Consider the following 24944-nt stretch of genomic DNA (forward strand, 5'->3'; position numbering starts at 1 on the left):
CTCTGTTACATAACACACTTGCAGCCATTTCACTTGACATTCCCCCCACCCCTTAGCAACCTCCCTTAGTATTGCAAAGAAAAGATGAGATTAACAGGTCTGGTTTATGTAACTTGACAGAATATTAAGCATTTTGAATTTGATACCTTCTACTTTAAGCCTTTAAAAATTATGCTTCTCTCCTACTGTACTATGCACTGACGTCTTTCACACAGCTGCAAGAACAATCCTGACAAAATTACTCACTCTTTTTTCATCTCTTTTCACCTTTTTTCTCCAGGTTTGCCACTTCTTTGCTGACCAGTTCCATTGTACGTATTCTTTTGCTGATATCAGCATTACTAGAAGTTTTACAAGCGTCCTGGGGAAAAGCGCTTTCTATGAAACAGAAAGTGACTGAACTCACTGTATAGCCAAATCACACTCTAAGAAAACTGAACAACCTCACTGCCTTCCAAGATGTTAACCTAATAGAGTCTGACAGCAAATATTCAAAATTATTTCTATTTTAAGCAATACAGCACTACAATAGGATGTTATTATTAGATATTATCATAAGATAGCAGCAACTAAAACAGCAAGTATTAAACTATATTTTAAATTATGTTCGCAGTTGAAAACTCTTTTATAGTCAGTCTAACCTGAAATCGTCTAGTACTACCTTGAACATGATATAACCAAAGAAAAAGATTCCTTCTAAAGACTTAAACCATCTGTAAACTGGGAAGATAGAGGAAGAAATAAAAGCAGATACTAGAAAGTGTCCCTTATAGATTTTAAAAGCAACATTCACAGTGGTTGTTAGCATATCATATGGACAAGCACACTACTCAAAATAGCTATCATGGGATCTCCATGGTTGAGATCTGCCTTTGTAGTAAATTCTTGGGACATGCAGACCTCCAGACTATACTCCCTAACTTCCCAGAAAGGACAAAGTCTCAGTGAATGTTATATGCAAAAAACAGGCACTTTAAGTTCTCTAAGATTTGGCAATTTTCTACCTGCTCTATTATCTACAAGCTACAAAACCAAATATACTTTACAAAATATGCCTTAGGAAATTAAACAATGAAACCTCAGCATTAGCTAGTATTTCATGTAGCTACCTTAGAACAAATCACCTCATCTGCTCTTGCAAAGTAACACTTTTTACAAACAACCTACAGACGTCTCAAAATGAAGCCTGCCTGTATCTTCATGGCAACCACAGTTCTCTCCAAATGCAACTTTTTTTTTTTAAATCATGCCTGCCTATAGCTTATTCCACTTCTTTCTACAGAAGTGATAAAACACGGTCATCTCATATAACCAACTCTTCAAATCCAGTTCTATCGGCCACCATAAGCCTAACTTGCTGTAGACCCACAGTCACCTTCCCTGTTTTGTAATGTTTTGTGGGGATGTAGATTAACAAAAACAAAGCCCCACAGTCCCACCTGACACACATAGAGGTTCAAGTCAGATCACAACTGAGTTTAGAATTATTCTGACACCTATAATACTAACAATAAATAAAGTGTAAAAAAAAAAAATGCTGTGCAAAGACAAAGCATTTTTAAATTAAGCTAATAAAGAAAAAAGGGACTAGTATTAAAATGTTAAAGTTTCAAGCAAATAATAGCTATGACCATTTATTACAATAAATGACTGTTATAGCTACATTTGTATTTCAATGTTAATGCCTGAATATTTCTTAACATATCCAGATGTGTCAGTGGTTGTTTTTTGTTGTTTTGGTTGTTTTTGTTTCTTTCTTTTAGTATACATACTGCTTGTAGTATTCTACAGGTGTTCTTCTCCTTCCTGAATGACATCAAAAGTACAAGCTTATCTTTTGTTACAACCATCTGAAAACAGCTGACAAGAAATAGCCCATTAGAAAGCAATTTAGGCATCCAAACACAGGTGTCCAGGGCCATATTAGACAGACTTGTAGACAGCACCCGACTACCTGTATGGCAGAAAACACAGAAGAACGTGTACCATTTTGAAGTGGCAGCAGGGAGCCAGGAATTATATTGCAGAGAGCTTAAAATGACTTTAGATGCCTATGTTCAAGTATCATAACAGCTCCCTTAGAGCGAGAAATTAGAAAAAATAATTGTATATTTGTTGCACTAATCTTCCATAGGACAAGAAAGTATCATCCAAGAGCCTGAAGTTGAAATCCTCTCTTACATGCCATCTCTTAAAACATAACAAGCCCAAACATGAAAAAAAATATAATTTACCAAATTTTTCAGAAATAAAGCACACATTTTACTCACAAAGATCTGACAAACTCAGAAAGCAGGACTAATCATGGCCAGACACTGCACAGTTCCACTACATACGCAATATAATTTATCACCAGAATAATTTTACTATTTTTCTTCTTCATAATAAAAAATGCAAATAGTAATGCATTTAGCAAAACATGTAATAGCTTGCCCCAGCAATAACAAGCTGCATCTAGAAAGTGCACACTGGATAAAGTGAGAAAATTAAATATTTAACTAATTTGCTCGATGACAATACAACAAATTCTGCATCTGACCACACCTTTAGACAGCTGCTTTCAAACCAGGTTTTTGCATAGATCAGGCCTTAATGCCTATTCGAAGAAAAGGGGTGAAGAACCTTCAGTCCTTCTAAAGCTCTCTTCACCTTTGTGTCTTGTATTTGCAGTACGTATGCAATTTAATTTACCATCCAAGAAGAGGTTATTCACGTCAAGAAGAGTGAAATGGAAGGTACCTACAGGAAATTATTAGTGGCACTAAGTTGAGCACATTTTCAGTGCTCAGGAAGAGAACTAAAGCAATGACTCAAAGTGAACAAATATTTTAATGGAGAAATATAGTAATGACATACACAGCATCATCATTCCCAGAATAAATTGAATTTTGTTTTCTATCTGAAGTTGTTCAGCTTAAAAATATCTTGAAAGTCTGAGGCACGATTACAAAGATGGACACAATCAGATTTTCTAAGTGACACAATCCCCTCTAGGCCATGGGCAAAGCTGAAGATTATGCTGTTTTGCAGTACTTTTCCTGGTCTACAAGAAATATTTCATTTAAAAGAAAAATCCTGAAGAGCAAAAGCAGGGATCTCTGGTGCGCTTTTAAAGCTTTAGGTCTATCTATTATACATGGGCTTTCTAATCAGCGATTGCAAATATTTGCTTTGATCCTGAGAACCAGAGTGGTCCAGCGAAACTTTCGCTGGCGGTGGTACAGCCTTGCCCTTTCCCTTTTCCCTTGTAACTAAGGCCTCATTGACACAAATAAGCAATAGATACTAGGAAGAAACTGTAATCCTCACTCATTTTACATGTGCACTACCATTTTAAAAAAAAATTGAACACTTGTTTTTTATTTACTCTGTGGGATTCACTGTTTAGAAAAGTGTTCTTATCGAACTTAAGAAGAAGAGAGAGTTGTCCATGCCATAAACTTCGTAGATGTCTGGTTTTTTTTATAGTTAAGTAACGTGGTGACTTAAGCTTGCCACCAGGAAGATATGCTTATTTTTACACCTAAAATCAAACTAAACTGAGGACAGACCTCTAGAAATACAACACACCCATTTAATATAAAATGGTTTAAGAAAGTGACTTTTAAAAAAATCCTGAAAGACACCTAAAAAGCTTTAAATGTGATTCAAACCACCCCGTGGTTAAACATCAGCTAGCAAACATGTTGCTTTCCTCTAACCTATTACTTTTCCTTATCTAAGTCAAAATAACCCACCACACAATTCCCTTATCTACTGCAACAGAAAGTAAGACACCGGATTAAACACTGAAGGCTATCGCCAGCAATGAAGGAGTATATATTGAGTTTTAAAAGGAAGAAGTTCTCCCTCTGTTGCCACCAAGTTACTGTCTGCGTTAGTTTCAGCTAGAGGTTGACTGGATCACAGAATCACAGCTACGCAAAATAATTCAGGCTGGAAAGGGACACAGGAGGTCTCCAGCGCAAAGTCCTCCTCAAAGCAGGCTCCACTGTGAAGTCAGCCCAGGTTACTCTACGTTTTATTCAGCTGGGTCTTGAAAACCTCCAAGGACAGAGGCCAAAAAACCTCTCTGGCAGCCAGCTCATGGCAAAAAAGCTGTTCCTTGTACCTAACCTGAATCGCTCCTGTTTGAATTCAGTCACTGCAAAGAGCTCAACTCCATCACCCCTAAAATCTCCCCACAGGTATCAGCAGTCCACTTCTCCAAGTGGAAGAAGCTTGATTCCCTCAGCCTCTCCCATCATGGAGACCTCTGCTGAACCTCCTCCAATGTATCCGTAACTCCCCTGTATTGGGGGGCCTAAAACTGGATGCAGTACACATAGCACCGAGTTGCTGGAGGGGACAGCCACCTTTCTCCACCCACTGGCTAGGCACCTGGTGATACAGCCCCGGATGCTGTTGTTTTGCCTCCTCTGTCACCAGGGCCCTGCCCTCTGCCAGCACCCCAGGGCCTTTCCCACAGAGCTGCTTCCCCCCAGCCTGCATCCCTGCCAGGGGCTCTTCCTTCCCGCAAACAGGACTTGGCATTTTGTTCCTGCCAAGCTGTCTCCAGGTTCCCGGTGTCCCGTTCCTCCTGCTTACTAGGTCTGTGTCAGCCCTCCCCTCCAGGGCAGCACCTGGCTCCCCCCAGGTGGTGTCAGCCTGGGAACACGATTACTGTGCCCCAGGCCGCTGATAAGGGCAGGTCCCAGTATACGAACCCTAAACTGCTACCCTCTGGCTCAGACCATGCAGTTAGCTTTTTGTTCACTTCATAGCACTCTAATCCAGATTAATTCCAAGCCTGTGACCTAGCGTGCCCATCCACAATGCTGCTCCTGGCATAAAAGGAAAAAGCGGGAATAAGGGCTGTAACCGGGAAGATGTGAAGGGGAAGGGGGGGGGGGGAATAAAATCAAGACCACTTGTTTCAACAGCAGGACAGGCTGATGCTGAATTAAACCAGCAGCATAACCACAGCGCATTAACTTCCTACCTCTAAACTTAATTGATTCCAGTTTTGAAACCGTATCTCAGCTTAGCTATACCTAGTTTATGCAAGACTTGAGAAATTTAACAAACTTAGTGAACCTGCTTTAACTCCACAAATTGTGACAGTGTTTTTAAAATACCTTTAAAATCCTATTTGATCAGCATAAATTTCAGTTCAAAGAACGCCACTAAGCCCGACTTTAAGAACAACCTCTAAACTTTTTTCCTTTCCTGTACACCTTTGAGTATAGACTCAGCCCCAAAACTATATAAACGATGGGTATTGCCAACGTATTTTAAAACATACAGATAAAAGGCCGAGAATGCTGAACAGCAGCCAGTTTACCACGCACATCAAAGGAAAGACGGCGGTGCGTAAATCTTTTAAGCTTAGCTGGCTGCAGCAAAAACATCAAGCGCACATTTGGCAGTTAGACACTACAGCAGAAAGAATTATAAATATAGATTTTGGGGGATAGGGAGCAAATCTATTTGCTGCCAAAATGAGTACAAAAGATAAACATTAAGTCTGACTATACGAACAACTCTATTCAGACTGTGAACGAAGAGCTCTCTTAACCGAGCTGTTGGCCAATTTGCTCAGTCTGCATGAAGTTTCTTGCCACATGTGGTGTTGTACCAACTTCACTGTGATATTTAACCCCCAAGTGCTTCAGTAAAGCAGTTTAATCAACTTTGTGAGCTAGACTACACATAGTTATACTGTCAGTTTGACTGAGAAAGTGTTTACTAAAGCTGAATTAATTAGCTCTACTTACACCGTGTCTGTTAGTAGAATATTCAGATGGCTGGTAGAATACGTGACATCCGCCTGATATCTACTGTTACTGTCAGGTAGGATCAGAAATCTAAAGCACAATTTGTATGGGTTCTGAGTCATCTAGCTACCTACTGTGCGAATCTGAACAATTTAGCAGGTAGAAAAAAGACTGGTTGGTTATGCTTACAGGGAACAGGTGTACTTTTAATTCCTCCTGGATAGCATAGATACACGTTTGCTCCAAGGGATTTTCCATTTTCTTGCACAATTATCCAAGCAATCCTTTCACACTACATCATCATAATTTTTCTAAAGGAGGTCACAAAACAAAGAAATAATTACACTCCACAACCATTAAGATGCCACACCTACTCTCCAACAATAAAAAAAATATTTCTAAAGTTACGCAGAAGGTTTTTTTTGAGTACTTCCAAGCGGCATGTTATAGAGTAATAATTCGCAGAATGACAGTCATATATAACTTAGTAACTATTTCATGTTTGTCATAGGCTTGTAGCAAAAATATTTAATGAAAGCTATCACAGTCTTCATCATCAGAAAACTCCCCATTCCAAAACCTGATGGACGGATTTTCTGGATAACTGGTTTTGAAGATTTTTGAGAGCAAGGAGCTTGTGGGTAGAAGGCAGGGAAGGATTACCTTCGTAAGCAGTACAAATTATAGTGTGCTACATTAACAAATATATCATGGTAAATTAAATGCTACACAAATAAATACAGGAGTAAGCACATTATAGTTTAGCACTGCTATCCAGTGCTGCAAACTAGCTTATGACGACACTGCAAAACAGAATGGTCTCACAGAAGTGTGAAAACAGTGACGTGCAAGCAATGATGAAACAGCCGGCAATCTTATATCATAAACCTAGATGCAGATTTTTCAGTTTCCCTTCTCTCTCCTCCCTCCCTTAACCTGGCTTCTGTCTCACCTATTCAAATAGAAACTCCTTCAAAAGGGAAAATATCCTGTTACAGGATATTTTGCATTTCATCATGTGAACCTGTTGCATTTCATCATGTGAACACCTTTATAAACTGAAGCAACCTGTTGCGGCATGTGCAGAGCAACAGTCCTCTGCAGTGCTCCTTTACACAGTTCCTTGGTACAGGCAGCAAACAGCATACTCAAAATTGTGCCATGGACAACGCTATTTGCATTATGATTAACATTTTCAATGTACAATTACTGGATCGTGCTCATCAACAGAACAGGAGGTCAACTACTTATTTTTCAAAGTACAAACATATTTAGGGCTGCAATGGGAAGGCATGTTAGAAGTTTCAGTTCTACCTTCAAATCCAGGCTGGCAAACCACACAGAGAGCAAGAGCGAACACAAGCAACCTGATATTGCCCAGGAAAAAAAAAAAAAAAGCATCTGGCTCAAGAAATATGAAGGCCTACAACAATGCCACATAGGTAGGAGAGTATGCTCTTCTCAACATAATCATTTAATCATTCTTTCAGAGCAGCACAAACATTATGTGGATCACTTGGTACCAAGGTATCAGACAGAATCACAGGATCACATAGGTCAGAAGGTACCTTAAGGATCACCTAGTTCCAACTCCCCTGCCATGGGCAGGGACACCTCCCACCAGACCAGGCTGCCCAAAGCCCCATCCAGCCTGGCCTTGAGCACCTCCAGGGATGGGGAATCCACAGCTTCTCTGGGCAGCCTGTGCCAGTGCCTCACCACCCTCTGAGTGAAGAATTTCCTCCGAACATTTAATTTAAACCTCCCCTGTTAGAAGCCATTCCCCTTTGTCCTATCACTAACTGTCTGAGTAAATTTAATGTTACTCTCCATCTAACTTATAAGCCCTCTTTAAGTACTGAAAGGCCCCAATGAGGTTTCCCTGGAGCCAGGCTGAATATCCCCAGCTCTCTCAGCCTGTCTTCATAGGAGAGGTGCTCCAGCCCTCTGATCATCTTTGTGGCCTCCTCTGGACCCTCTCTTAACAGCCCCACACCCCTCTTGTGCTGGGGACCTCAGGACTGGAAGCAGCACTCCAGGTGGGGCCTCACAAGGGCAGAGCAGAGGGGGACAATCACCTTCCTCGCCCTGCTGGCCACCCATCTGTTGATGCAGCCCAGGACACAGTTGGCCTTCTGGGCTGCAAGCTCGCACTGCTGGCTTGTGTCAAGCTTTTCGTCCACCAGAACCCCCAAGTCCTCTGCAGTGCTTGTGTCAGTGACTTCTTCTCCCAGACTGTGCTCATGTCTGGGATTGTCCCAACCCAGGTGCAGCACCATGCACCTGGCCTTGTTGAAGATCACAGTTTTCACATGGGCCCAATTCTCAAGCTTGTCCAGGTCCCTTTGGATGGCATCCCTTCCTTCTGTTTTATCAACTGCACCACTCAGCTTGGTGTCATCTGCGAACTTGCTGAGGGTGCACTCAATCCAATTGTCTATGTCACTGATCAAGACATTAAACAGCACCAGTCCCAAGATGGAGGGACACTTCAGATGTCCCTGAGGCACACCACTTATCACTGACCTCCACCTGGACACAAAGCCATTGACCACCGCTCTCTGGGTGTGACCTTCAAGCCAATTCCTTATCCACTGAATGGTCTACCCTCCAAATCCATCTCTCTTATTTGGAGATCAGGATGTCAAGTGGGACCATGTCAAAGGCCTCGCAGAAGTCCTGGTAGATGACATTGGTTGGTCTTCCCTTGTCAACTGATGCAGTCGCTCCACCACAGAAGGCCACCATATTGGTCAGGCAGGATTTGCCCTTGGTGAAGCCATGCTGGCTGTCTCAGATCACTTCCTGGTCTTGCATGTGCCTTAACACTGCTTCCAGGAGGATCTGTCCCACAATCTATCCAGGCACAGAGGGGAGGCTCACCGGTCTAGCTCCCTTCCTTTCTACCCTTTTTAAAAAAGAAAATAATCCCAACTCTTCGCCTTCAAGATTAATTATCAGACCTGATTTTGAGCAATGAGAAATGTGTATCTTCCATTTTCATAAGACTGATCCTATTAGCAACTTTTCCCATCATTTGGATTTCAACTTTTCTGTGCAAACCACCTGCTCATAAGATCTTGTTTTAAATGGTCTTTCCTTTAAAATAGACAAGGTATGCCTGAATTAGTTAACAAGTGGTAATATTGCCTCTCCTTAGTAAAATGCAGTGAAAATATTTTAAAAAACATGTATCACAGAGAACTAAGAACACCAAAAATCTTTTAAGCTTTCTGTAGGAGTCCACATTTAAGAACTATACTATTGTTTTATTTTACTGTAATACAATAATAATCACAGAGTTTCAGAGATCTAAACTGTTTTTTCTAACAAGCAATTCATATCCGCAGTAGCAGGTATAAACAGCTTTTCAAAATGTGTTGGCAAAGAAAAGGCACAGATTGTAGAAGCACTTTCCTACCCCTACTCCGAATGGCATATGATTCTGCTTATAAAACACAGACGATTTATCTTCTACAATATCTCCTTCCAGAAGGGCTGAATTTTGTTTGATTTTTACAGGGAGGAAAGAAGGAAAGCAAAAATGCAAAGAAAACGATTTGTGTATCCTGTTCCTGAGTAAAGTTAACTAAGATACATTAAAGTTCTATGTCCAGGATTTTAAAATGAGAAGAATATTATCCAACATAATGTCTACTCAACACCAGCATGGTAAGAGATTTTTTTCTGTTTACAGACCTAATGAGATGAGCAGGAAGAAAAGTTAATTCACTGTGATAGTCTAAGACTTGAAAGTTATGTTTTTTTCCATCTTCAACTGTATTAATGATATATCTTCAAGATTGTACATGCATCAAGGAAAGAATATAGAGTTAAGATTCTAATGAAAGGGAACTATATATTTATGAACTGGGAAAGGTATAAAGAAATCTAAATAAATACGTCACTTTAAATCTTTAAACCTTTTAATTATGACGCCAGTTGAGTAGGGAAATCAGTGTAGGAATAAACATCACATTGTAGTAACTAGTGAGGTCTTCAATATATACGCTATTTTTTCTTGTTTAAATAAACTGAAATAAAATTTCAAGGAAATCAATGAAGCTGTCAAATATCACATTGGATACAGTACCAAGTAAAAATATCAAAAAATCATCATTTATTTCTTTCATACATGTTGAATATTCAGTATTTTGATCCCGGGCTTTTTTCCCCCTATTAAAAACAGAAGAAAGAGAAGAGCATTTCAGAAGTATATGAAGGTAGTCACCCTCTGAAGGCAAAAATAAAGCTGGCCATAGATCATAGTGTTTTTTCTTGTGTGATACTTGGCAGCCTAGTTCTTGGCCTCTTGAGGCCCTACTGAGAATAACATCAGGATTTCATTCACAACAGCAGCATCAGTCACAGGACCTGACCCAGCAGAACTGTCACACAGCAAAGGGCCCCACAGCACTCTGTAAGGCCAGGTTACAGGCCACTGACCCTGCCAACATTAAGTTTCAGCGCTAGTTTAAGCCAAAACAAGGGTGTACTTTTCATGTAGGAAGCTGCAACAAACCACTGTCTTCAGTGTTGTGTATCACTCCCAATCCCTCATGTAAACAAGGACAGACAAGTGAAAATTTAAATCCATCACTTGGCATAGCAAAATGGAAAGATTAAAAAACTGATTTTTTGATACATGCTTAACCTGTTGCACAAGTAGAAAAAGCACACGTGTTTACGTAACCTCCGATGTATGCACAGCCCATCAACTATGCAATCTGGACAGAGAAGACATCTTACATACTGCGATAAACCTGGAAACAAGTTCTGGATTAAGACAGTTGATGACAGTCAAAATGAACTGCTTAGCTCTCCACAGTCTTTTAGGAATTTCATAATGTAGAACAGGCTTTTACTGGCAAAATTGCACTTTTTAACCAGTCAAACTTGTTTTGCTCATGGGTGTAATATATTCTACATTAGAATAAAACACTTCTCTGCCAGGATCCTTGCAGAAGCACTTGTGTAGTACACAAACAGGTTCACACTACAAAGCTTTCCCTGCACCGATAGAGCTTTACAAACAGTAGATGAAAGGAAAAACAAGGTATTGATCAAAAAGGCAAATCACATCTCTAAATTGCCATTCCAAACACCCACTCTGCTACTCCATGTGGCCTAGGGCACATCAAACTCAACATGTATGGTAACCTTGAGTCCATACCCTGTCATTTGTGCAGGCTACATTTAACAAAAACACAAATTTACAGGCAAACCACAGAAGTAGTTTCTATATGAATCTTATTTGCCACTTCTACCTTTTCTGTAATACCTCGCACCACACGTACTCAGTAGTGCATGAGTCAGCTTGGGTAGGAAGCACTAAGTCCATTCTCACACAGTGCCTTGCCCAAGCTAATAAGCTCTGTCTCCATCATCCTGTGTGAATTTTCAGACGCACACAAGTATCATCAAGGACAACTATCACAGACCTCATTTCACTGCACAATACAGGCATATGCAAGAATTACTGCTGATAAGCCTTTAAACCACCAGATCTCATCCATGATTCATACACTTAACTGCCACTGTAAGGTGGGAAAAAAGTCATTCTGTATTACTAGCGAGTTCGCATCACTCACATTTGTAAGCAACAAACTACTGATTCAAGCAAACTATCACAGAAGTCTTTGAAGCCATAAAATGCATCTCTAATTGTAGCTTTAAAGATACAAATAACCTAGCAATTTTTTTATGACTAAAATTTATGCCTTGGGAACATTCACTTAAAATTATGAGCCAAGAGAGGAAAAAACACCATGATGTAGAAACACACAAGATCATGAAAACCTAGGAGGTGTGAAACATCGTATTTATCTTTGTGAGGCAAACTATGATGATCAATAATATCAGTATTTTGTAGGTCTCGAGAAAACAGTGTAGGGTCACACATTGGTCTGCACAATTAACAGACACTAAGGGGGCAAGAAAAAGTATCTGAGAAATGACAATGACATGTTTTCCACAAATCAAAACAAACACAAAACAGTAAGCACGGCAATAATGATAAACATATTTAAGCCTGACCAAATGGGAACAGATCCTAAAGAACACTGGGAAACAGAGAATGCACAATGCCTAGACAGTTTTCTGTGAATGCTGTCTCCTTCCCAAAACTCAAATGCAAAGAATTTATTTTGTGGGTAGAGCTCAAAAAAGTGATGCCTTCTTTTGTATTCCAGTGAGTCACTCCCTCCTGAGGAAACACATTGAATAAATGATTTCAATTAATAAGGAATAAAAACAGTAGTTAGATTTCACAGATTCATTAAACTTTTGAAATTAAACAGCTTTCAGCATAAATGTAAATTGGTAATTTGCAGCTTTCCACTCTCCACAGCAAACTCATTAAATTAATCCAGACTTTCTTTTCAGTTTGTTTTTACATTCTAAGAGATTGGTAGCAATGTGTTCAAGCCTTTTAAATTGTGTTTAGAAGATCAGATTTGGAACTATAAAAAAAATCTAGGTATGGCTGCCCAAAATTATAAATCTATTCTTAAGAGATTAACAGATGAAGCTAGCAGCTACTAGCTGGTTTGCTAGTAGATGCAAAAAACAAGACGCAGTTACACAAACTGCATACAGTGGACAAACAACAATACGTGCAAAGTCCTACATACCCAAATGCAGATCCCATATACTCAGGTGAATAAAATGTACTTATGCAAGTCTGCCATCAGAGCTACCATCTCCTGCAACTATGAACTTCACCGGAAACCCATTCACTCCATTAAGGGAAGATCATTAACATTCACAATCTAGTAAGACATTCTGCACCAAAGAAACTGACTAAACAGCCACAGAAGCTAGTAATTCCACAAGATACTTAGAGCTGACAGCAAACTGGTTAATGAGACAATATACGCTACGGTTAACTACTAATTCTAAAATGTCATTCACAAAAGGAAGACTGATCGTCAGAAGCAAAAAGCTCCTCATTACTGCTTCTTTATTGCTTTCAACATTGGGGGAAAAAAAAATCACAAGTATGCAGTTCCTGTACAAAATGTAGTGAACAAAACACATAATTTATGAGACTACCCAAAGCACCCTTGAAAAGGATAATTGGGAGCCTTGGGACAAGTTTCTCCTTGGCGACAAGGATGTGAATTTGGACAAGGCTTGCTCTATTTCAGCAAGGTCTGATTTCCCCTCCACCCCCAATTCTCCAAATAAATTACAACTGAAGTAATTCTCTTGTGTAAATAAAGGAAAAAGTCAGGTTCCCTTGTCTCCGGAGATGAAAAACGTCATGTCTTCCCTACAAAAAAAAAAAAAAAAAATCCCCAAACTCATTTTCAGTGTAAGTGATAGTTACACTAACACAAAAATCCCTTAGCATAAAAGCTACTCTGCCACTGGTTAAAGACTTCGTTGTCGTTATCATTCTTAAATGGCCCTCCTAAGGTGTGTCTTACCACAACACAGACCTGAGGATACCCAGGAGCAACCTGAATTTGCTAGCACTTATTTACAGTCAACTAACAGAGACATGTAAACTAAATATAATATGTAAAATTCCAGTCTCAAGCAAGAGACACACTGGAGCTCGTTCTCCTAAGCTTTCCTAGCTTACCATATTTGTTTTTCCTCTGTTCACCACCCCACCTACAAAGCAAACACAAGTCTTCCCATGGCTTGCTCACAAACAGAGGACGTGTCTTTGAAAAGAAAGAAAAGGGGGCAGAAATTCCAGGTCAAAAATCATTTTCTCTTAATTCTTTGCTACTCAAGGGGAGGGGGGAGGGAATAAACAACTAACCTGCAAACAAGCACTTGTTTATATTTACAGAAGCCTTGAAATTAAGAAGGCAGTGTCTCACTGAACCAGTTACACAAGTCTGCACACCCACTCCTCAGGCATATCTAGCAGCCAAGCCTCCTCCGCTATAAATGCTCCAAGACTCTCCTATCCCTGATCCCCAGCTTTGCCATCCCAATCCTTAGCTCCCTTCCCTCCTATCTGACTCTCAGAAAAATGGTATGCTTCATCACCTTACAGACTTGTAATCCTACCAGCAAGCAAGAGGGAGGCTTCTCACTTACGATAATTAAAACACAAACTGCAACCCTACCACAAATCCGACTGAATACTAAACTCCAAAGAACCAGTTATGCATTTCTGTAAAAACAACTAACCAACTGAACTCCTGAGCTCTATGGATTTATTTTTGCACCCACGTGACCATAAGACAAAAATGGATTTGTTTGTTTTATTCGTATCAAGACCAATGCAACACCGTGATCTTCTTTCCCTTCAAGCTAAACTGGCAGTTCTTCCAGACTTAACTCCCTTGAAAGAGTAACCAACTAAGCACACTCCATCCCTACACACATCCTGCCCTACAGAATGGGTGTCATCCTCTCCTAACGTTATCAGTAAAGCAAATAAACTGTATTAAATTTTTCCCTGGAAGTTGTACAGAGGATACAACAACGAGTATTAAAAAGGAAGTATTAATTACTTCAACGTTTAAGATAAAGGTGGATAAAGTGGATCATATGCAATGCAAGGTTTAACATTCATCTCTGGCATTTGTTTGACAAAACATGCCTCTGACTAAAAAGACTGTGGATAAAATAGGCGTTCAAGGGAACCAACGGGACCAGAAATAGCAAATTTTAAGGTTTCACATAAAACCTCCAGTAAAAAGATGCTTTATATTCTAAGACATTATACAACTCGAATTAAGAGAACAAGAGAAGTCTCTCATCATAAAGTGATTTTTCAGAAAAGCAATTTTGAGTAAATAAATGTTGTATCCTTCTGAATAACAGCTTTTTAGTTTGATGTACAAAAAATACTATACTGAAAAAGGATTAGGACAACAACAGAAAACACCACACAACTTTTTGGCTGTTACCATCTGACTGGACAAAAATAATCCAGTAATACTGTATTGTTAGTGTTTTAAATTATACAGTCAAATACATGACTTAGAAAAGAGAACAACACTGAACGACACAAAGCATCTTATGCATTTTACTTAGAAGTCCTTTACAGACCCTCCAGGGTGCTCACAGACATACTTTTTCACATATAGACTGAGTATATAGATTGCCCTATTCCCATTTCAGTTCTATTTACTCTTGAGAAACATACTGGAAGATGAATCTAAGCTAAATTTCTTGAATTGTTGAAGAGGACTGAAAAACTCTAATAGGTTTTACCTGGAACTGAATACTAAGACCACTACTATGCCACAGCAATCATATATTCAGAAACCCAATGACAAATATTTTATAAAAACATGAAAGTGTAGCTATAATTTTTTTCACCAGCTTAGACCAAATAAGAACTTTTATATTGAGCGTGTCATTTTACAGATAAAGAAAATGAAGTGCAGTGAGGATTCTTGATTTGTTTATGATCAGGATATTTATGATCACGATCATCAGTGTCATACCAAGGTCAGAACCAAGTACTCCAAACGTTCCTCTATGGCATACAGAAATCCTGTAGTAGAAACACCATGTTGTATAGCAATGAGACATGAAACATGGTTGTCTAAGAGCTGATTGCTAAAACAAGTCCTATAATAAAGTGCAACTATGATGAGTAAAAACAGCAAGCAATCTCAACAAAGAGCATATGATGCCATAAAATGGGAAAAAAGGAGATTTGGACTATTTTTGTAATCCAAGAAAATAAGAAAAACCTCAGTTTTACCTTTGATCTCTGAGTTACTGAAACTAATATGCCTGAGATTCTTTTTTAAATTGACTTTTTATCTTATTCACAAGAGCATCAGTTCTGTTAGTAAGAAGAGTTACATAGTGCACAGACTTTATCTAGGGCCCAGAAATATTCAGTGCATTTAGTCAGGAGTCCAGCACACCTACGTCAAAGCAAGTTCTCTTAATAAATCAGAAGAAAAAAGCCTCTGACAACAGGATTTTTTTTAATATCCTTCCCCAGGCAGTTGACTAGGCAAATGCTGCTTGAGGAACTGCAACAGAAGAATAACTTCAGAGATAGTAGTACACAGTAGCACACGACTGGATAAAGAATTTAAAGTATAAGCAACAATAAAAATAAGTTGTGATCATGACACACCAGTGTCACATCTCTTAACACCATGCTCTTAAGCCTATTCAGCTTCACGTAATAGCACCTAAAGCTATTACATAGAAGGAAATACAGAAGTCAAGCCCTTCACAGCAACCCAACACCAGTGCTAGTATGCAGCTAGCACAGTTCACTCTACAAATATCTACCTTTCCCTAAAATGTTTGTAACAACACAGCTTAAAGAATCAAATAAATCTTACAGATCAGACTACATTTGGAAATTTGAAAGAAACTGCCACTCTTCCCTAAGAGAACATCTCTGCCACCCATTTATGTTTGCTTCTCCCGTTTTAATGAGCTATATGTTTTTGTTCCATCTCTCAAAGTTCTTTTGCTTATGTACTTTGGTCATCTGCTGCAATAGCGCTTGCGTGCTCTCTTCTATTCATCTCTTCTCCCCATAAAGCAAGCCTTTGCTGCACAAAGACAGGAACAATCTCCTGACAGTGACCCTACGGCAGCAGTTATGACCACAAAGCTGCTGGGCGTTATGCTTCGAGAGAACTCAGCTACTCCGCCTAGGAGGATCAAGAAGCTCACCTTGGACAGTATTCTGCCTATGCATTCAAGTTGGCCCTACCATACACTGTTTTATAGTAACAGAAATCAAAGGGGGAAAACGTAATGTCTTCAAGGGCTCATAAAACATTCAACTCCCCTCTGGATTTCAGTGGTTGCAGCTGGCTAATAAAACTCTTCACAGATCTAGACTGACATCATGCACGATGCTGGCAGACAAATAAAAATGCTACCTTAATTAAGTTCCACCAGAAACACCAGGCTAAAAAAAAAAGTAATACAATTTCCTCATACATTTGTGTCAAATGATTTGAAATTATTGGAACTCCTCTGAACCCAAGCATCAGGTAAACTTGATTTTTCCCCATTTTTCTTTTATATATATATATATATATTTATATATTTATATATATATATTTATATATTTTTATATATATATATATATATATATACACACACATATCCTGAACTTTTTTCAAAGGCATCTGGAAAAAAAAAGTACATCAACTCCCTGTGATAGTGCCATAGACCTACTTCACTCCATTTTTCCCAAACATTTTTTAAAATCATTTTGAAACTCGAGTTACTGAAAAAAATCTAAAGTTCCTAAGTATTTTCTTATGTAGCTATTTTTTCCTTATTAAATGGGACCCTTATCTCCATCACACAATACAACCTTCACAAACTATGGGGTCACCCCTAACAGCCAATCCCCACCTGCCAAAAATCTTGGAAAGTGCTCATTAGTCAGGATAGCTTCCTTACTCAGAAAGAATAATCTCTAATAATCTCTAGTAATAGAAAGTGTCATTAGAAAAGTTCAAGCAGACATTATTCTTCAGACTCCACACACGCTGGAGTAGCCAGTGACTGAAATAGAGCTTCCATTCCATAAGAAACTCCCATCTTTCAGCCTTTATTTTGTAACAAATCAGGTAGAAAAGTATCAACATGTTTAGCTATACAAACATTCAAATCATAAATACCCAAATATTTTGTTTACGTACATCATATTTTTAAACAGAACACAGTTGTATTCCAGAACCAAAACATTTAAATTGATGTGACATTTAGCTACATCTGCTGTATGAGCTGTACAAAGATCCAGTCCAGCAATCTTACCCTACATGCTATTCCCCTGTAACTGGAATACACATCTCGTGAGACAAATTAGCTGTGCAGATTCCAGATTGGTCAGAAGGAAAACATTATGTACAGAGAAAATTAATCGATAAGAACAATGGTTAGAAGAATTATGACCTGCAAAACATGGAGTCATTCTCAACGGGCTTGTTGAACCAGTTAGAAATCACATCTTTATTTTCTCACAAGAAAACAGCAAGAGAATCTCAATTCAGAAAACACAGAGGACTCCATGGTGTTTCTACTGACATCCAAGTGCTAGAATACTACAACGAAAGTGCAACGGACCATCAACAAGTCCTTTCTACTGAAGTGCTGACAAAACAGCAATCTAAAGCTCACAGGAGAATTAGAAAAATCTTATTCACTTTTTCAGATTGAATGACACCCACAGAACTGACACTCCGTTTTTAAAGATAGAAGACAACAACAAAAATTAAACGTGTTTCACACATCAAATGCTAAAACTGTATTTCCAGTAAGACTGTTATCGTTTTCAACCTTCCCCCCCCCCCCCCCCCCCATACAAAAGAAGCATTGGAAAGTTTAGTGAGGCTCACTCCAAGTCCTATGCTTCTATACATTTCACAAAGAAGAACTCAAAAGACCATGATGAATCTGGGGGCACAATACCATAAACAGGTCATCAAAAATTCAGAAGTGTATGCAACTAGATGAAAAAAAAAACATCTCCTTAGAACATAAGCAAGATATATCTTCGATTGAAACACTACACTATGTTTAGACAGTGGCATTCTAAAAGAAATTATCAGATTCTGTACATGTTATTTCTCCTTGCTTTAAAAACCAAGCTTGTACTTCTTCACGCCACATACTCAAATCACTTCCAATTCTTTAAGACCAACAAAAGAATAGGCTAAAAGCTAAAACCTGGCTGTTTCTCTTCACCACGGATACTCACATTAGTAACATTATCAGAATTTGACCTTAAAAATGTTGTATTTTCTTAAGAGTCCTATTATTCCATCATTTATCTGTACACAAAACATGGCACTAGTTAATGATTTTAAAGAGACACATCCTGATAAACTGCAGGACACAGAGACTTATAAACCCTATAATAATTGTTTAAGGTCTTTTATAAACAAACTGTTATTTACAATATATGTGGTAAAATTAGTGGATGTTAACATTTTAACACTTTGGTTATTTACAAGCAGTTTGCAGTTACTTACAAACAAGTTTTCAACATTTTGTAAATATTTATTTTCTCATTGATTCTGTTTTTGCCTTCAGAGTTTTTGGTTCTAGCATTACAGAAAAGTGTAGCATTTCAATTGTTGACCAAACAGTAGCTACCAAAGGCAGTTAAGTACATGACAAAAATGGGACTTTTTCCCTGTTACCACCACTTTGTTGCTTTTCTGGAAAAACAAGATGATACTTTACTGATTAATATTTAGTTCCTTTAAATGCACATAACAGCTATTTTGCAATGTGCACTGACTTTCAGTCTCTCGGGATACACTTTAGTCTTTACAGTATGTCTCTTATACACTTGTTTATTACTATCCTGAATCAAATCAAGTTCTTATGAAAACGCTCTGAAGCTTAAATTGACTTACAGCCAAGACTTACATCTGATATTAACCCGGAATATATGGCTATATTTCTTTAAAAAAATAAAAATAAAAAAATAAAGAAAGAGAAGTATTCAAATGCAGATTTTCAATCATTTTAACATAGTTTAGAAGTCCCAGAAGCAACTGTTAGGAGCAGGGCCAGTATCAGATAATCCTTAGCATCTAACTGGATATTAATTAATGCCTAATATAAATAAATATTCCTCTTGCCAAAGAAATGTAATTTGAAGTAATTGAGAAAAACTGAACAGGCTGTGATAGAAAGAAAAGATGCCCCATACAGTCTACTTACTAGCATGTTTATCTGCAAGCATTATGAGGCTGTTGGAAATATCTCTTCGCCTGTAAAAACATACCACTTTTGCTTCCACGTTTCCATTAGCAGTCTACAATAAAAGGATAAATTGAGTCAGAACGCATCCCTGCTCAGCTGAGTAATACAAATTATACATCCTCTACTTGTAATTTTTCCTCTTATTAGTAGTTTCTACATGAACAGCCAGACTGAAATCAAAATTACTCAAGTAAGTAAGAGCATCCTGACACAGGCCAATCAATTTCACATCAAATTACAGCAATGATTATAGTTATTTACTCGTAAGATTTTATATATTGATCAGTTACTGAGAGATGTAATGCCAGTATCCTGTTAACATAAGAATCCTCAAGAAATACCAGAGCCTTGTAAAGAGTTTTTTGCAACCCAGTTTTAGACGGACATAGATTTCAAAGCACTCCAACATTTCTTTCCAGAACCACCTTTAATAGAACATGGTTTATTTGAAAATTCACTTCAGCTTACACAGTAAAATAGCAATTTAGTTTGCAGTTGTTTTCATGACTCATATCAGTGATCACACTTTACCATGATAATGTAGAGAATCTACTAATATTCAAAGAATTGCACTCTCTCTCTTGTTATAAATCGTAAAAAGTTAATCACCTCAAGTTGTTTAAACTCAAGATGTGGCACCAAGAAGTGTCATGTTTTAATTTTCTTATCAAAAAAGAAAGCATCTTATCTCCAGTAAAATGACAACCAAATCATTTCATTGCATATTTGCTCAATACCTTTAACACAGGAATGGCACGCAATTCACAAGTAACATAACTGGATTATATCTTGGAAACCTCTTCCCCCAAGAAGTCAATATATGACTCGGCTCTACCACCCACAAGCAAGATTAAGTTATAACAATGCAGATTAAAGATAATAAATATTATATTCAGAACATAATTGGAATCGCTTCAATTACTGTATATAAAAAATATTGTTCTCTAGTAAGTCCAAAATGATTTGCCAAGTACAATCTGAGTTGATGTAGTGATGGACAGCACTAGCAAGCAATGTGGTTCATGTCTGGCATGACATAGTGTTGTGTCCCATTAATAAGATGTATTTTTACAGTTCAGCTATTTATAACTTATTTTCTAACCACACACACAAAATCATCATTTATGACATCATGATAAACATTTCTGTCATTAACTTTTGACACAATTTACCAGTAAGATATAATACTGCTCAACTGAACAGTCAATAAGAGAAAAGCACTTTTTTTTTAATGTCTTGGTAGTACGAAAACTGAGAAATATTAGTGCTTTCCCCAAAATGGTACACAGAGAAGGCTCCACACATGCTACATTACAATGCACTTAGGATAAAGATAGAATACAGTCTCAATTTCTATTCAGAAAACTGTCCTTCATTCAGAACTACCAATAAGCAATGCAATAAACATACACAGAAGATGTGTATTGTTATCAGATCACTGAAAAGTCTCACGGACACCCACTTGCTCTTTATGCACATATCCAGAAGGAGACACATTACATGATCACTATCACTCCAGATAGACTCAGTATCATCACCATATAAAAAACTAAATTTGCTAACTTCCTCAATCATCCACAGGATTGCCTTGGAATTTTTTTTTTACAGCAGGGTACTCCTGTTCACCAGGAATAATAAACTGGGTGTTTCCTTAGATAACAGGGCAGAATTACAATATATCACACAGCAGTATTTCAGTAACTGAAACTTAAACAAATACATAAGAAATCTCAAGGAAGTAAAAAAACATTCAGAAAATTCTACCAACAGAAATCTCACAGAAGGCAAATGATTCTCAGTCGCTAAGCAGGAACCTTAGATACTTGCATACCTTGTTAAGCTCTTCAATTCGCCTAATGAGATACGGATTGCTGGAGGAATTTTCAAAATAAACATAATCTGCAATGAAAAAAATGAAAGATGCTGTATTATTTCAAAAATCATATAGCTAAAATACATATATGTTTTAGTGCAAAGTTGTTTTTTTTCCCCCTAAAGTTAGAGTGACCTCCAGATGACCTCCAGGGGTCCCTTCCATCCTCAACCACTCTATGACCAGGGGAGATTTAAGCATAGAGCACTTTGGTGAGTTTCTAGATTATGGAAATAATACTTATGTGACATACGCTATCACACCTTTATTATTACGTGCTGTGGTAGTACAGTTGTCCAAATAAGTAATGTACATTTTGTGATACTTGCTTTGTTGCCATCTCTGCTCAGTAACACGCAAACTATATTAAGCAGTAACAGATCCTCAAGTCATGAGGGTAGTAGGGTTCTTCTGTGCCAAGATCTCTTACAGGATCATTAGAATAGAAATATTTTCATAGACTTTATGGAAATTCGCTCACATCCTGAAAGCTACTGCCATTTAACATTCAAACAAAAAATTGACACGCAACACATTTCCTTCAATAGTTTTCCTCAAAATTTGTTTTAGTCAAATGAAAAAGTAACCATTAAATGCCAACCATACTCCTCTCCGCTCAATACTTGACTTTTGTACCATGCGTCTTGCAAATTTTATTTTAAAAAAAATGGCAGGGGACCATAAGAAGGTATAAGATGCTATGCTTTGACGCTACATTACAGTGAAACGGAGCCTCAGGTAGCTCAATTAGCACCAAAGGAAGAGTAAGATCTCTGGATATCGTTCGTAACTGCTTATTAAGATTAAATGAAAAAATTGGGACTTGATGACTTAAGAAGCAAACCCTACCAAGATTTCACCAGCATCACTCCGATAAGGATTACTTTGATGAGTAAAGGCTGATGGGATTACAACCTAAGCGCCCTAATGACGGGGTATGCGGATGGGCGATGCGTATACACCAGCATGCCTGGGAGCAGATGCAGAAAGCGACTCAAGCTAACAGCCACCATCCCCTGCTGGGCTGCGTCCTCCATCCCAACGCCCAGGAGAGCAGTAGGAGACAACTCGAGCGGTGCACCTGAACCCCAGCACCCGGCGGAGAGCCACGTCCACTCCAACCAGAGCCTGGGGAAAGTTACCCGGGTCGGTCTCAGCAGGTTGAAGGGCTGGAAACTGAATGCTTTTATTTCACACCCACAAGCGACTCCCGCCGTGTGCCCGGCAGCCATCCACCAGCGGGCCAGGCCGGCGAGCTGACAGCCCCCCTGTGGCTGCCCGGGCGGCTTTATTCGGCCCCGGGGAGGCCCGGCCGGGCTGTGCGCGCACCAGGCGGCGCCGAGGCGCTCCCCGCGGGGAAGCGCGGCCGGACGGGCCCGGCCAGGCCGCAGCGGCGGGGCCGGGGGTCCCGCCCCCCTCTCCCGGGGGTCCCGGGGCTGCCGCTGGCCGGGCGGGGAGCCGCCGGGCCCGGGGCTGCGGGTGGGGGGCAGGAAAGTGGCGGCGTCCCCGCGGAGGGCGGCACTGCCCGGCCCCCTCGCTGCCTCCCTCCTTCCCTCCCCGCCGGCCCCGGCCGCCTCCCCCTGCCCGGGCCTGGGCGCCCCGCTGGGGGCCGAGGCTCGGGGGAGGGGGGGGGGACAAGATGGTGGCCGCTCCGAGCAACCCCCGGCGCCGTGCGGGCGCTGCCCGTTCCCCACCTACCTCCCACTCGGTACATGTTGGCCGCCATGTCTGCGCTTTGCGCCCTCCTCCTCCTCCTGCCGCTGCCGCCGGGCCGGGCTGGGCGAGGAGGGAGCGGCTCCCGCGGCCCCCCCGCCCTGCGTCGCCCCCACCCGGCGCCACCCCTTCCCCGCCCGGGCACAGGAGGCAGCGCAGGGTCGGGGCGGCCGCTTCCGGAGCCGCCCGGTGGGGAAGGGGTTAATGAACGCCCCCCTTCCTTTGCCTTCCCTTCCCTTCCCTTGGGTCCCCACTCAGGCCCGGCCGCAGGTGGGGCGGCCTCGCTTTGTCCCCGCGACACTGCGGCCTCCGCCCGCCTTCCCCGGCCGGCTCTTTGTGTCCCTCGCAGCCCTGAGGTGTCCCCGCGTCCTCCCCCCCCTCCCCGGGAGCTGGCTGCCGCGGTGCGGGGAAAGTTGGAAGCTCCTCGCCCCGCACGTGTGAGCGCGCAGCACCTGTTGGCCGCTTTGTTGGGTGCCTCCCCACACGCAGCAGGGAGCATCCCCGGGCAGATCGCTCGCAAATCGTCCGGTTGCGGGGATGCCTCAAAAAGCAGCAATATCGGTGCCAGGCCAAGCCGATTCTCTCTGTTTGTGTGCAGCCTGCACCATCGAGTGCAATCCATATTATTTACCAACAACTTGATGCTGCTCTGGCATGCGTCCTTCGAGGGGAAAGGCTTTTTGCCATTTTTCTATGGATGGTGGTGATTTATTACCTGTTCTGTGCATGAATCTTGAGCCAAGCTAACATTTCACTGCACCCAGAGCTATCAGAAAAGGTGTTCGCTCGACAGCGAGTAAGTTTTCCCGATGTTTCAAATGATCACATCCTCCCCTCCATTTCCCCCTGCAAGTGACTGGCAGAGTAAGGTTTCTTCCACTTTTAGTGCACTTGTAACTTCCTAAGTCACTGCTTCGTGTCAAACAGGCAACCCAGTACTGAAATCCCTGATATGTACTGAACAACACAACCCAGTACCGAATCCCTGAAAGACAGGGAACTAGCAAACAAAACTCCCAGTGAGTTCATCTTCTTTAGTAAACAGCCACACATTCATGCCTTGGAAGGAAAAATCTGAAATCTCCCTTTATTTTGTCTCCTGATGTAAACATCTGTGGGAGCTGAAATTGTCTCCCAACGAGTACTTCTGTGGGAGCTGAAAAAATGCCCGCAGAAACTCCTTGGAAAGCAGCAGCTCTATCCAGCTGGTTATTTCCAGGCACAATAACACCACCTTACTGGGGACCTAAATAAAAATAGCTAGGAGTTAAATGGTATGTTATTTTTACTCTTGTGGTTTACTGCTTCATTAATGAAACAGAGGTTAGACTTTAAAGGCGAGAGAACGGTTAATTCAAATAACTGGCTTGTCCCAGTCATTATCTATTAAACAAAATGTCTCTGAGCACTTTCCCTCAGCTCAAGCCTGCACTGTGACACTAGAGGAATTTCCCACACTTTGAAGCTTACAATGTGCCCTCCTCCAGCATAGAGTGCATTTCAATAGAAACAGACTCTCCCTTCCACGATCCAAAGGCACAGCTTATAAATAAGGAAGACAGCTCCTGAAGATACAGAATTTGCCTTTCAAAACCCATGAGAAAACAGCCCAGGAGTCCCAAGCTTCTCCTCCAGGTTGATGTCCTGAAAACAGCAAGATAAAACCTTATTTACAGTTGCCTGGCTAAGGCATGCATAACAGCCGAGATAAATGAAGAATGTCATTTATATACCTTAGTACTCAGTCCCTGGGCCTGATTATTCACACTAATGCAGCTCGTACAGTCAGACCGCACAAACCTGGTGTTCTGCTGCTGTCTTTGAGTAGTTCAAAGTCACTGCTGCAAGCTGAGGAGGGTGGAGACACATCTAGCTGTGCCTGGGTACTGGGCTGCAGGACTCGGTGTATTTTACTTTGG

The 24944-nt window shown here is 40.3% G+C and overlaps 1 protein-coding gene across 1 annotated transcript in view; it reads right to left on the reverse strand.

Annotated features, from left to right (window-relative positions):
* MTA3 (metastasis associated 1 family member 3) overlaps positions 1 to 23149 on the reverse strand; it is a 138565-nt gene extending 115416 nt beyond the window's left edge. The window contains exons 1-3 of the mRNA XM_035562811.2: positions 23011 to 23149; positions 21271 to 21338; positions 19398 to 19491 (exon numbers count right to left, since the gene is read on the reverse strand). Coding sequence (XP_035418704.1) covers positions 19398 to 19491; positions 21271 to 21338; positions 23011 to 23038 — 190 coding nt within the window. The 5' untranslated portion in view covers positions 23039 to 23149. The remainder of the gene's footprint in view (positions 1 to 19397; positions 19492 to 21270; positions 21339 to 23010) is intronic.
* Between the last annotated feature and the right edge of the window lie 1795 nt (positions 23150 to 24944).

The sequence above is a fragment of the Cygnus atratus genome, chromosome 3, assembly GCF_013377495.2.
Source record: "Cygnus atratus isolate AKBS03 ecotype Queensland, Australia chromosome 3, CAtr_DNAZoo_HiC_assembly, whole genome shotgun sequence".
Classification (NCBI taxonomy): Eukaryota; Metazoa; Chordata; class Aves; order Anseriformes; family Anatidae; genus Cygnus; species Cygnus atratus.